General features: G+C 44.0%; 1 protein-coding gene across 1 annotated transcript; it reads right to left on the bottom strand.

The window, feature by feature from the left end:
• Window positions 1–7,782: 7,782 nt before the first annotated feature.
• Window positions 7,783–14,641, bottom strand: LOC139478816 (uncharacterized). Its single transcript, XM_071261476.1, has 2 exons — window positions 14,228–14,641; window positions 7,783–9,309 (listed from the first exon to the last, which is right to left on the bottom strand). Exons 1-2 carry the CDS (start codon window positions 14,284–14,286, stop codon window positions 8,946–8,948), a joined length of 423 nt encoding a protein of 140 aa, XP_071117577.1. The 5' UTR covers window positions 14,287–14,641; the 3' UTR covers window positions 7,783–8,945.
• Between the last annotated feature and the right edge of the window lie 352 nt (window positions 14,642–14,993).

Here is a 14,993-nt window from a genome sequence, read left to right as displayed (position 1 = left end):
ACTTATGATTTCCAAAAATTGTGAGAGATATTAGTTTCTAGTAATAGTTGTATGATAATAATGAACGAATTCGGAACACATTACAAGTAGTGAAGTAGCATAGTACATGTTATGACCGCCGACGATCTTGAAGTAAGATGGGGAATTTCATAGTTGACGTTTTGGATCACTAGCGCGTAACACGCCTACGATTTGTCTAACTTTAATTAACGAGACGAGGCATATTGCGAATGAGTCCCCCAATGGCGATTTGAAGGACACTGTCCCATTCCTATGAGAGCGCCTGGCCAAGTTAAGCCAACGTGGTCGGCGGCCTGTGACGTTGACACGCACGTCTCCCTATCATGTTTAAGATGCGTTCTATGGATGTTGGAGTTGAGCATTGACGGTTTGTGTACGGTATGCACGGGCGTTGTCGCCCTGAAAGACAAAACGTCTACCCACACGTCTTGCAAATTGGACAACAAAGGGTGTCAGTATGTTGTCCCGATAGTACTGTCCAGTAACACTTCCATGCACAAAATGGAGTGGGGTGCGTTCAGCCATGGCGATTGGACCCCCTGTTTCGACGTTGTGTACACCATTGGCATCTGTTGGCAACATGACGATTTGAAATGGGCGGCACAACACATGGCCATTTAGCCACGTCCATGGAGATGATCGGGTGCTCAGGCTCGCTGACTTGGTTGATGCATGTCATCGATCCCAATTGCGTGGATCGATGCTTATGATTTTTCAATCACTGGATTGTCTGGTCCATACTCGATTATTTACAGACCTCCGCGCGGTGCAGACACATCGCTAGTTCATACACAAACACTGAATGAAATCAAGTAAATCCCAATTTTATGATTAGCAGAATCAAAAAGATTGACAGAAAAAACAGAGATTAATCGACCTTCCATGAAAGCGTCCAACATCAGGAACGAGACCCAACGCAAGTGTGTTGCGCAACTGCGCGGTGCACGTGCAAACTGTAGGATGTGTTTGGGTGTTGACTTTTACAGACATAAACGTTCTTGCATCGGATGCTTGTCGTCAAAACCCATCTTTGTTCTAATACTTGGTATTAACATTTTCAGTTCACGTTCCCCTGCCTTTTTTTGTGAGTATACTCCTACTACATTGCTCTTGGGGGCACGAGTGGCCCAGTCGTCTAAGGCGCCGCGATTCGCTGTGCAGAGTTGCGTCCCATGGGCACACCAGAAACCTATGATTGTGGATTCGAATCCCGGTTCGCCCCGATTATGTTTCTAGGTTTGTCAGCACCATACCCGTGCTCGTGGGTTTCACCGAAGTGATAAACGTCTGAGACCTGCATCACTTCGGGCTTTCCTCCCACATTAAGCTGACACGCCGCGATATAACTGGAATACTGTTAAAATCGGCGTGACCCAACTCACTCACTCACTCACTCACTCACTCACATTGCTCTGATTGAACATATTGGGTCTATTATCAAATAATAGGGACACTCCCAGCTCAGTTCCACCAAAACGATAAACACTTTCCACTTCTCCGACCGAGCCTGAACAAATTCAAATTATGCCTTTTGAAAATCAAGTCTACACAATTGATCAAGGGCTAGTTATTCACCCCCTGGGTTGAAGAAGAAACGAACATCTAGTTACAGAACCACCAGTATTTGTCACATGGAACTTTATTACTAGACCCTGAGCTAAGATCCAAAATCGTATTTTCGAATCAATACCAAGTAATATTGTTGTGCCTTTTGTTCTCCTGTTTCTTTTGTTTGAGGATCGTAAACGCTGTCAGTTGTACAATGGCGCTCAAACTAGTATTGTCTCGTTAAGATTCAAATGCAACTGGTTAAATAAGATATACAGTGGTAACTTAGCCGGCTTGGCTCCTTCTAGACTAACATCTTGTCTCTGAAATAAAAATATTTTAATTTCTGAAACAAAAATATTTTACAGAATAAACGTTGTTAAAACTATCTTAATATTAAATTATAAAAAAAGGATCCCAGAGACTCTTTATTTTCAGAAACTGCAGTAATCTTGACTTGGCAACTGCAATAGAATTGCCTGGGCTGTATTGGATACACTTGTGTCAGGGTCTGTTTGACAGACTAGTTTCCTTCCACTGTCCGAATGTTCTGGAACTGCAGACCGCCTCCGTGGTCTAGTGGTAGAGCGACTGCCCGGAGAGCGGAAGGTCGGGGTTCGATCCCCGGCCGTGTCATACCAAAAAACGTTAAAATATGGTACTTGTTGTTACCCTGCTTGGTGCTCGGCATGAAGGGGCTAAAACAAGGACTGGTCGGTTCGGAGCCAGTATACTGTGTCTGAGTGGGATATTCATGTTAAACTGCGGCATGGTATCTCTAGTACAAGCAACCACACACACACTCACACACGTGCATGCACTTCACTATATAAGTGCAATCATCTTGAACGCGACGTTAAACCCCATTTCTCCTCATATCTCACCTGTAACATATATGATACAATTGGTCTGCTACAGCATAGCTGATACAATTGGTCGCTGTAACATAGATGATACAATTGGTCTGTTGTAAGACAGATCATTCAAATGGTCTGCAGTAATATATACGATACACATGGTCTGTTATAACACAGATTTTACAATTGGTCGCTGTAACATAGATGATACAATTGGTCTGCTGTAAGACAGATCATTCAATGGTCTGCAGTAATATATACGATACACATGGTCTGTTATAACACAGATTATACAATTGGTCGCTGTAACATAGATGATACAATTGGTCTGCTGTAAGACAGATCATTCAAATGGTCTGCAGTAATATATACGATACACATGGTCTGCTATAACACAGATTATACAATTGGTCGCTGTAACATAGATGATACAATTGGTCTGCTGTAAGACAGATCATTCAAATGGTCTGCAGTAATATATACGATACACATGGTCTGTTATAACACAGATTATACAATTGGTCGCTGTAACATAGATGATACAATTGGTCTGCTGTAAGACAGATCATTCAAATGGTCTGCAGTAATATATACGATACACATGGTCTGTTATAACACAGATTATACAATTGGTCGCTGTAACATAGATGATACAATTGGTCTGCTGTAAGACAGATCATTCAAATGGTCTGCAGTAATATATACGATACACATGGTCTGTTATTACACAGATTATACAATTGGTCTGCTGCAACGTATGTGATATAATTGTTGGTATGTTATAAATATTATAGCATGATGATACTATCAACGTTAAACCCCATGTCACCTCACCTGTAGCTTCGGATTTATGTGTAGAACGTTCTAAGCGTAGAACAGTTTAAATCATTGTGAGCAAACTCGTATCATCAAAACGTATGCAACAGCACAATCTCGAACCAACTATTCAGCGACAATTTCCAAACTGGTAGCCCGTTCAACCTTTAAAATAACCAAACGAGGACAAACGACTGAGAGAAGAACGCACTATCGCACAGATCAACGCCGTATTAACGATATCAAAGCTCAAGAAATAACATTAAATACAGAGTATAGAAGCAATGCTAAACTACGTTTTGTCCTCAACTGTCTACTGATTGCAACGTTTTCTTTTCCGCATGGTACACATGTCTTGGGAGTCTTGGGAAGTGACGGGTTTTTTGTGCAACATTTGCTTTGTGAGCATTTGACAACTGACAACACATATCACCCTGTTCGTGAGTGATACCTTACTATAGTTTTCAGACTTTACTAAGAAACACTGATATGATTCGGGCTTGATATGCTTCTTGATTAGTGTCCCCGTGTTTTAGCCGCATCATGTTCTTAAGTTCACATAAATGCACCCTGTTGGAAGTCATGGGCAAGAGGCAATCTCACAAAGGCGAATGGCTATTAATTTTGTGGTGCTCTTCCAGGTGTGCCGGGTTTAATTTGTGGTTTACTCCTCTACTTTCTGTGACCCGTGAAGACCCGGATTAGAATAGGTCTTCAGTAATCAATGCTTGCCGTAAAAGGCGACTATGCTTGTAAGAGGCGACTAACCAGATCGGATGGTCAGGATTGCTTACGCATATAATCGTATTCCATTTGCGTGGGTCGATGCTCATTATATCAACCACTGGACTTAAGACCTTAGGTCCTATATTTCAAAAGACCCAAAAAGTCAAGGCTAGTGAAAATGAATGTGTTCGATGTATAGGTCAGTAAAATTGCATGTGTTCGATGTCGAGGCCAGTGAAATTGCATGTGTTCGATGTCGAGGCCAGTGATATTGCATGTGTTCGATGTCGAGGCCAGTGAAATTGCATGTGTTCGATGTCGAGGCCAGTGATATTGCATGTGTTCGATGTCGAGGCCAGTGATATTGCATGTGTTCGATGTCGAGGCCAGTGAAATTGCATGTGTTCGATGTCGAGGCCAGTGATATTGCATGTGTTCGATGTCGAGGCCTGTGAAATTGCATGTGTTCGATGTCGAGGCCAGTGAAACTGCATGTGTTCGATGTCGAGGCCAGTGATATTGCATGTGTTCGATGTCGAGGCCTGTGAAATTGCATGTGTTCGATGTCGAGGCCAGTGAAACTGCATGTGTTCGATGTCCGAGTGCTAACATGCGACTTAAACCCTTTCGATGACTCGACAGCTGAAGAAGTAGTCATAGAGTCTGCAGTGCTAAAACATGCACTAGTTGTCAGGGTATCTGACTGTTTTAAAAAAAAGAATCAATATTACTGAAATTATCAATTTTACATTTTTACTGAGCATCGATAATAATGTAGAAATCAAATGTCTTGACCGCAATCTGAGACTCAGAGTATAATGAAAGCAGCAAAGCCATTTCCATAAGCGTAAGAAATCTCTTTTGAAAGCAGAGTTCATTGCATGATTGTACATGATATATAATATAAATGTAAGTGCAAGTAAAAACTAACGTTTTCGTTTGTCAAGAGTGTAAAACGGGAATGACTCGACGCTCCTGATGAATCTGACACGATTTAGAGGTGATCAGTGACATACGTTTACTGGCAATCTACACGTGGCATTACGATAAACGTCAAGACATTTAACATTAAACGATATGGAAAATTATATTTAACAATATATATGGAATATGTGTAGTGATTGAATGAAATTTTTTATTCCGCGAACTAATGTACGGTTTGGCTACCAACTACAGTCAAAGGTGGACACACTATATGGCAATATATATATTTTTTAATTGTATTATATTTTTCTTTTTTACCGATTTCAATATGTATAATTTGTTTAGCTACTTTATCCCAGTTATATGGCGGCCGTCAGTAAATATACTATCCAGTGGGTGATATCATGAGCATCGATCCACGTAATAGGAATACAAGGATATGCAGTCAAACAAATCACCGAGCCTGACCGCTCGATCTATTTAGTCGCCTCTTACGACAAGCATTTGTTACTTGTGGTGGGGACTATATGCTAACCCAGGATTCCCACGGGTTGTATAGGGACATTGGACTAAAATACCCGTGTATACGCACCATTACCTATTACACCACACCTGTTTCAAACTTCTACATATACTATCTCAACCCTATCGTCAATTCACGGGTTTGTATACACTACGTTCCTATGTACCTAGTTAGAGACGGGCGTCTATTTTTTTTGCCAGGTAAAGAACTGAGGCTGTTGACATAACTCGTGGAAGTCAAACGAACTCCGTGCCTGTATTTTGTGCGAACCCTACCGTTGGCTGACATAGACGCAATGTGTGGAGTAGATGGCCGTAAGGCTAGGCACACCGCGGTGAAATGTTACCGTTATCTGAGCGCTCTATGACCTAAGATATCGCTAGTTTCCCACTCGCTGGAACCAGGTCGTCACTTGATTCGTTGGGTAAACACAGCGACCAGGGCCGTATGTATTCACGGGTCATGGAATCATGTAGTGGATGCAAACCCGTGAAGTACTGACGGTGTCTCTACCAATGTCGAAGAATCTTCTCTATGTATGTTGCTATTCTTAGCACATTATCTCCTCAATGCAGGTTCTATAATCGTGTTGGGTACATGTCCTATACTGATGTTGACCACCCCAGTGTACAGGTCATATACTGATGTTCACCTCCCCAGTGTACAGGGCCTATACTGATGTTGACCTCCCCATTGTACGGGTCCTATACTGGTGTCACCACCCCAGTGTGCAGGTCCTATACTGGTGTCACCTCCCCAGTGTACAGGTCCTATGCTGGTGTCACCTCCCCAGTGTACAGGGCCTATACTGGTATTGACCTCCCCAATGTACATGTACTATACTGGTGTCACCACCCCAGTGTGCAGGTCCTATGCTGGTGTTGACCTCCCCAGTGTGCAGGTCCTATACTGGTGTTGACCTCCCCAGTGTACAGGTCCTCTACTGATGTTGACCTCCCCATTGTACATGTACTATACTGGTGTCACCGCCCCAGTGTGCAGGTCCTATGCTGGTGTTGACCTCCCCAGTGTGCAGGTCCTATACTGGTGTTGACCTCCCCAGTGTGCAGGTCCTCTACTGATGTTGACCTCCCCAGTGTACAGGTCCTCTACTGATGTTGACCTCCCCATTGTACATGTACTATACTGGTGTCACCACCCCAGTGTGCAGGTCCTATACTGGTGTTGACCACCCCAGTGTACAGGTCCTATACTGATGTTGACCTCCCCAGTGTACAGGTCCTATACTGGTGTTGACCACCCCAGTGTGCAGGCCCTCTACTGATGTTGACCTCCCCAGTGTACAGGTCCTATACTGATATTGACCTCCCCAGCGTACCTGTCCTATACGGCTGTCACCTCCCCAGTGTAGAGGTCCAATACTGATGTTGACCACCCCAGTGTACAGGTCCTATACTGGTGTTGACCACCCCAGTGTACAGGTCCAATACTGGTGTTGACAACCCCAGTATACAGGTCATATGCTGGTGTTGACCACCCCAGTGTACAGGTCCTAAACTGGTGTCACCTCCCCAGTGTACAGGGCCTCTACTGGTGTTGACCTCCCCAGTGTACAGGTCCTATACTGGTGTTGACCTCCCCAGTGTACAGGTCCTATACTGATGTTGACCACCCCAGTGTGCAGGGCCTATACTGGTGTTGACCTCCCCAATGTACATGTACTATACTGGTGTTGACCACCCCAGTGTACAGGTCCTATACTGGTGTTGACCTCCCCAGTGTACAGGTCCTATACTGGTGTTGACCTCCCCAGTGTACAGGTCCTATACTGATGTTGACCTCCCCAGTGTACAGGTCCTATACTGGTGTTGACCACCCCAGTGTGCAGGTCCTCTACTGATGTTGACCTCCCCAGTGTACAGGTCCTATACTGATATTGACCTCCCCAGCGTACCTGTCCTATACAGCTGTCACCTCCCCAGTGTAGAGGTCCAATACTGATGTTGACCACCCCAGTGTACAGGTCCTATACTGGTGTTGACCACCCCAGTGTACAGGTCCTATACTGGTGTTGACCACCCCAGTGTACAGGGCCTATACTGGTGTTGACCTCCCCAGTGTACAGGTCCTAAACTGGTTTCACCTCCCGAGTGTACAGGTCCTGTACTGGTGTTGACCCTCCTTGTGTGCAGTTACTATACTCGAGTTGACCTCCCTTGTGTGCAGGTCCTATACTGATGTTTACCTCCCCTGTGTACAGGTCCTATACTGATAATGACCTCCCAAGGTTACAGCTCCTGTACTCCAGATACCCTCTCGTTTGTAAACGGGCAGATGGACAATGTTGACTCACAAGTCACCCCTATCCCACACATCGCATATATAACAAAAACTTCATATCAGTCAAACTCTTTATGCAAATAAATCTGAAGATGACTTAATTGCTGTTTAATTCTAAAAATAAATAATACAAAACAAATCGTAAAAGCATTTTTCAATTCTACAAGCGTTCCCACCCAATCCCTCTTCAAACCCAACCCTTTGAAGATAATATATAAAAAGCCTCAATATTATGTCCTCCAGTGACACGTGGCTGATACCAGGCACAGGTGGACGACAGATGTCACCTGCCCATAACGTTGTACTGATTGTATTCCCGATCACGTGGCTGCCACACCGGGCGAGGCATGATGGTTCTAGATGGTCCTCAACAAGCCACATACCATGTACTCCGACATCACGACATTTCCCATTTTCTGCAAATGCCTTTGACAATGTTTGCACTAAAATGCATGTCTTACAAGACGTTGTTAAATAATAAATTATTATGTAGAGTTATCAAGATTTCTCAGGTCACGTGTGCCTGTCAGTGAACAGCCGCGTTCTGTACACACCAGGACCACACCTTCTCCGTACCTACACACGTGGATCACACCCGGCTGTCTTGTCCTTTACACCTAGATTACACCTGGCTGTTTTGTCCTACACACCTGGATCACACCTGGCCGTCTTGTCCTACACATCTGGATCCCGCCTGTATCTCTGTACTTTCCCATCTGGTTCTCCAGCTCTACTCACTGAGCACCTCTACACGATATTACCAAACCTCCTGGAACAGACATCTGCGTCATCTTCAGGCAGCGGGTTCCAGTCTACACTGTGTCAGCCAGGGCGTACAGATTGAGGCGAGTCCTGACTTTACACGGACACACACGCCTGTAGCAGTCAGTAGTACAAGAAGATAACAAAACAATGCGCGTCCCGAGTGAGTAAGGTAACACACAAATGACAGATGCACATGAGATAAATACATGCATGGTGGCACGACCACGTTTACCCACCGCGGCCATGCCATGTTAGAAATGTTCAGTCAGTCTTTCCTACGGACATCGTGGCGAGTAGCAATCCACCCACGCACAAAGTCAGAAAAGCCGAGCACACAAAATAGCGGAGGTCCACAGGGTAGAAATGGAAGCTCGGGGCCCTCCATATCTTCGTCCGTTCGTCTGTCAGTGCAGTCCAGGCGGCTGATATAGACTACCATCACGATATATGGATGAATGCAGGTGCTACATCACGCTACAGCATTTATTACCCTTTTTCTTGTCTTTTTGCACGGCATTGCGAGTTTGTGGCGAGCCTGGTGAGGCTTGGGGTTCCTTGTTCATGTCCACATGCACTGAGCTAGGAGATGCTGGTTCTGCAGACTGGCCGTTCTCCTTGGGTTTGGCCACAGGACTTGTGTGAGCCGGTGACGTGTGCTCCTCCTGCACCTGCGTGGCACCCTCTGCTGCAGCAGCCTGTTGGGCGAGAAGTCTCGCCTCGTCGTCCAGAAGGAACTGGTCTCTGATGATGGTTGCTCGCTTCAACAGGTCGTCGGTTTCCTTACTGAGATTCCCGCCAGGTAGGAACGGGTTCTCCTTGCTATCCAGCCTGTGTTGGAACAAGACGTACACATTAGTGTTAAAGTTATCTTTCAATGTATGTTTATGCTCTACCGTTTATCGACCCAACCACTAGTTACACCAATAGTGCACCTGTCTCTCATCTCTACTCTTGATACACGCTAGTTTAAACACTAATAGCGAGCCTGTCTCTCATCTCTACTCTTGACACATGCTACTTTAACACCAATAGCGCATCTGTCTCTCATCTCTTTTCTTGACACATGCTACTTTAACACCAATAGCGCACCTTTCTCTCATCTCTTGTCTTGACACATGCTAGTTTAACACCAATAGCGCATCTGTCTCTCATCTCTACTCTTGACACATGCTAGTTTAACACCAATAGCGCACCTGTCTCTCATCTCTACTCTTGACACAAGCTAGTTTAACACCAATAGCGCACCTGTCTCTCATCTCTACTCTTGACACATGCTAGTTTAACACCAATAGTGCACCTGTCTCTCATCTCTATTCTTGACACATGCTAGTTTAACACCAATAGCGCACCTTTCTCTCATTTCTACTCTTGACACATGGTACTTTAACACCAATAGCGCATCTGTCTCTCATCTCTTTTCTTGACACATGCTACTTTAACACCAATAGCGCACCTTTCTCTCATCTCTTGTCTTGACACATGCTAGTTTAACACCATTGCGCACCTGTCTCTCATCTCTACCCTTGACACATGCTAGTTTAAACACTAATAGCGAACCTGTCTCTCATCTCTTGTCTTGACACATGCTAGTTTAACACCAATAGCGCACCTGTCTCTCATCTCTACTCTTTACACATGCTAGTTTAACACCAATAGCGCAACTGTCTCTCATCTCTACTCTTGACACATGCTAGTTTAACACCAATAGCGCACCTGTCTCTCATCTCTACTCTTGACACATGCTACTTTAACACCAATAGCGCACCTGTCTCTCATCTCTACTCTTGACACATGGTACTTTAACACCAATAGCGCACCTGTCTCTCATCTCTTCTCTTGACACATGCTACTTTAACACCAATAGCGCACCTTTCTCTCATCTCTTGTCTTGACACATGCTAGTTTAACACCAATAGCGCACCTGTCTCTCATCTCTACTCTTGACACAAGCTAGTTTAACACCAATAGCGCACCTGTCTCTCATATCTACTCTTGACACATGCTAGTCTAACACCAATAGCGCACCTGTCTCTCATCTCTACTCTTGATACATGCTAGTTTAACACCAATAGTGCACCTGTCTCTCATCTCTATTCTTGACACATGCTAGTTTAACACCAATAGCGCACCTGTCTCTCATCTCTTCTCTTGACACATGCTACTTTAACACCAATAGCGCACCTTTCTCTCATCTCTTGTCTTGACACATGCTAGTTTAACACCAATAGCGCACCTGTCTCTCATCTCTACCCTTGACACATGCTAGTTTAAACACTAATAGCGCATCCGTCTCTCATCTCTTCTCTTGACACATGCTAGTTTAACACCAATAGTGCACCTGTCTCTCATCTCTTCTCTTGACACAAGCTAGTTTAACAACAATAGTGCACCTGTTTCTCATCTCTACTCTTGACACATGCTAGTTTAACACCAGTAGCGCACCTGTCTCTCATCTCTGGTCTTGACACATGCTAGTTTAACACCATTAGTGCACCTGTCTCTCATCTCTACTCTTGATACACGCTAGTTTTACATCAACCACGCACCTGTCTCTAATCTCTACTCTTGCCACATGCTAGTTCAACACCAATGGTACACCTGTCTGTCATCTAAACATGTTATTAAACGCTATCACTTGTTACATGGCACATCAATAGTGCACCTGTCTGTCAACTCTGTACCCAATGCATTGCTAGTTACAGTCACGTTACATCAATATTGCACTTGTCTGTCAACTCGACACCCTGCACATCGCTAGTTACATGTCACATCAATAATTGACCTTTCTGATTCTGTCTGCACATGTTTTACACCGCTGCCACTCGGTACTTATAAGATCAATATGCTTCAAGACCCCGGCTTATTGATATGTATCCAAGCCCCAGCAAACATTTATGACAAAACAAAAAGGTATTATATGTTCATATTCCTATCTGCAACATGTTCTCGGTGTCATGTCGCTTCCTGGGCTTGTCTCGTTATTCGGTATATATTCGGTTTATTTAAGTAATTTCACAATTGACGATATCTAGCCCAAGTGTTATTCTGGATTTTGTGTTGTATTTTTGTCCCGTGTTGTACTCCCCCGAGCTGCGGTATGCTGTTGTATTTCAGTGTTGTGTTACGTTGCATTGTCCTGTTGCATTATTGTGTCATTTGTGTCTGTTGTGTGGTGTATTTGGTTGTTGTGTTTTGTGTTATAATTATTTTATTGTACATACTGTTGTGTTGTATATACTGTGATGTTGCATAGTATATACTGTCATGTTGTATGGTATAATCTGTCGGGTGGCATTGTATATACTGTCATGTTGTATTGTAAATACTGTTATGTTGTATTGTATTTACTGCTGTGTGATATTGTAAATACTGTTATGTCGTATGGTATTTACTGTCGTGTGATATTGTAAATACTGTTATGTTGTATGGTATTTACTGTCGGGTGATATTGTATATACTGTTATGTTGTATGGTATTTACTGCCGTGTGGTATTGTAAATACTGTTATGTTGTATGGTATTTACTGTCGGGTGATATTGTAAATACTGTTATGTTGTATGGTATTTACTGTCGGGTGATATTGTATATACTGTTATGTTGTATGGTATTAACTGTCGGGTGATATTGTATATACTGTTATGTTGTATGGTATTTACTACCGTGTGGTATTGTAAATACTGTTATGTTGTATGGTATTTACTATCGTGTGGTATTCTATATACTGTTATGTTATATGGTATTTACTGCCGTGTGGTATTGTAAATACTGTTATGTTGTATGGTATTTACTATCGTGTGGTATTCTATATACTGTTATGTTGTATGGTATTTACTTCCGTGTGGTATTGTAAATACTGTTATGTTGTATGGTATTTACTATCGTGTGGTATTGTATATACTGTTTTGTTGTATGGTATTTTCTGCCGTGTGGTATTGTAAATACTGTTATGTCGTGTTGTATATACTGTTATGTTGTATGGTATTTACTATCGTGTGGTATTGTATATACCGTTATGTTGTAAGGTATTAATTGTCGTATGTTGTAAATACTGTGATTTTGTATGGTATTTACTGTCGGGTGGTATTGTATATACCGTTATGTTGTATGGTATTTACTGCCGTGAGGTATTTTATATACCGTTATGTTGTATGGTATTTACTGCCGTGGGGTATTTTATATACCGTTATGTTGCATGGTATTTACTGCCGTGGGGTATTTTATATACCGTTATGTTGTATGGTATTTACTGCCGTGAGGTATTGTATATACCGTTATGTTGTATTGTATATACTGTCGTTTTGCACTGTACATACAGTCGTGTGGTAGTGTATAAAACTGTTACGTTATATACTTTCGATTAGTACTGTAAATATTGTCGTGTAGTATTGTAAAAACGTCGTGTGGTACTGTAACTACGGCGATATATGATATATTTTGTTTCGCTGCGATCACTGATGCTGATAGAGACACTCAACCGTACACGGTGGTGAGTGGGTTTGACTTGCACATGTGTTATCTTGTACATACCGGTGTGTTGTACACAGTGTTGTATTCAGCTTTGTACGTGACGGATGTACGTGACCACCAATACCTTAGGCGACAACTAATCACTCGATTCGTCTAGCCCGTCCGCCCAGTTACATACGCCCAGCTGTAAACACTGCTTTTCGCCTCAAGATATTATGTTTGTTTGTTGTTCAACGCCCCTCTCAGTAATACGCAATCTATATGACGCAATCGAGTTTCGACCTGACAATCCAATGACGGATATTATGAGCATCGATCCACGCTGTCGGGGTAGATGACAGGTAATCAACAAAATCATCGAACCTGATCACCGACCCCGAAAGTCGCCGCTTACCACCAGACGTTGCTGGGGACGAAATGTATTCCGAAATTCCCACGGGGGAAACGCATAATGGTAACAGGAACGCTGACATTGTAGACATGGCATCTCCATCAGTGTTGTCTAGCGGCTTGGAATGGTTCTATCTATGCGCTAGAGGTCCGTCTAGCCAGTTGTAGATTTGAGGTATTTCTTACACTGGTTGTAGTGAAGACGCTGCTCGGTTGCATTCCAGATCGGAATGCATGGTTTTGTGTTGTGTTATCGTGTAGAATCGGAATGCAGACTTGTGATGGTGTGGCACCGATGTGGACAGGACAACACCCTGAACTGATACAGGAAATATGGCACAGGGAACAGAGATATGGGTGTCAATCGGAGAAAGTTTCCGGAATAAACGCATGCCTTGCATGTATGGTATATATAAGGGGTTAAGGAATGAAACAACGCCCGTCTTGTAACGAAATATTGTCGGAATCTATAGAGAAGGTACCCTACAAACAGGGTCGACGCAGTTTGGAGCTAGCTAAGTAATGAAGGGGAGCTAACCGCGGGTGGCTGGGCGAACGTGGCCGACATGCGTATGGGACGAACTAGATGAAGAGAATGTCCGCCACACCTGACGAGTCCTGGAACAACATTAGGGTGTGGCGGGCTCCCCTCTTCTTCACTGTCATCTCAAGACATACTATATACAATATACACACGTGTAAGTGTAAGGAAGAGCTAGTGAAGACGCCCGCTCCCCCACACTGCCGGTCTCTGCTAGCCGTGAGACGTGACGGGATGGCCCTGGAAGTGACGGCCTGGCCTCATCAAATCCCCCTCCTCCCACCGATTCCTCGCATCTCCGGGGGACCCGCATACCCTCCCAACCACCCACTTGACCCCCTCACTTACCTTTTCACCGGGTGTGGCCGTGCTGGGTTCTCCATGGCGGGTTGTGGAGTCTCGTCCATTATGACATTGCCCACTGACAAGCTGCCTCAGCCCCCGGTTACCATAGCAATGTGCAATATTTATGATAATCTATGGGCTAGGTCAATAGCGGCGCGCGTGAGTCAGGTGCCACACTCTCGCCTGCTTGTTAGAATCGGCTCGGTCTACATCGAGACTGCCGTGGTGGAGGGTTATGTTGATGACGAAGTCGTGTCCAGGTGGAGATGGACGGTCCGAAAGCCAAATGGTGCTCCGAGGATGCTACCGTCGCTACTGATACATTAGGCGACGACCAGAATACAACACGGCTTGTTTGCGCAGCAAGCGAACGGCTCGCACCAAGCGATGAGACTATTTGCGGATTCACTGATATATAAGTGTGCGCGCTTAGTTTAGTCCAGCTCGGCGGGCAGCGACAGGCATGTAGGTTCTCTCCGTGCTAATATTGATCAGTCAGACACAGCCGCCTGTTGAACACACAAGCATCTTCAGCAGAAGAGCGTCACCCACAAGCCTCATAAAATCTAATGACGTGGCAGTTTGATTGAACAATACAGATTGCTGTTAGTGGGCGATCAAAACCATTCTTTATTACCGATACCCATTAAGCACATCGAATCCACGAATGGCCAGTGGAACGATATTTCATGATTAACGAGGGATGCATATGCACAAAATCTATAATCATCAAAGGACTACGACCTGATGTAGAAAACTTGCCTGCCTC

This window comes from Haliotis cracherodii, unplaced genomic scaffold (assembly GCF_022045235.1).
Source record: "Haliotis cracherodii isolate W230 unplaced genomic scaffold, xgHalCrac1.p SCAF_4, whole genome shotgun sequence".
In the NCBI taxonomy this organism is placed as follows: domain Eukaryota; kingdom Metazoa; phylum Mollusca; class Gastropoda; order Lepetellida; family Haliotidae; genus Haliotis; species Haliotis cracherodii.
The sequence above is the reverse complement of the archived record's forward strand: the minus strand, read 5'-3'. Positions and strand labels throughout refer to the sequence as shown.

Bases quoted from the DNA above. Each gene is read 5' to 3' on its own strand.
- LOC139478816 (XM_071261476.1), bottom strand. From the start codon at position 14,286: ATGGACGAGACTCCACAACCCGCCATGGAGAACCCAGCACGGCCACAC. The intron at 9,310-14,227 runs GTAAGTGAGGGG...GTTCCAACACAG, and splicing joins CGGCCACACCCGGTGAAAAG to GCTGGATAGCAAGGAGAACC.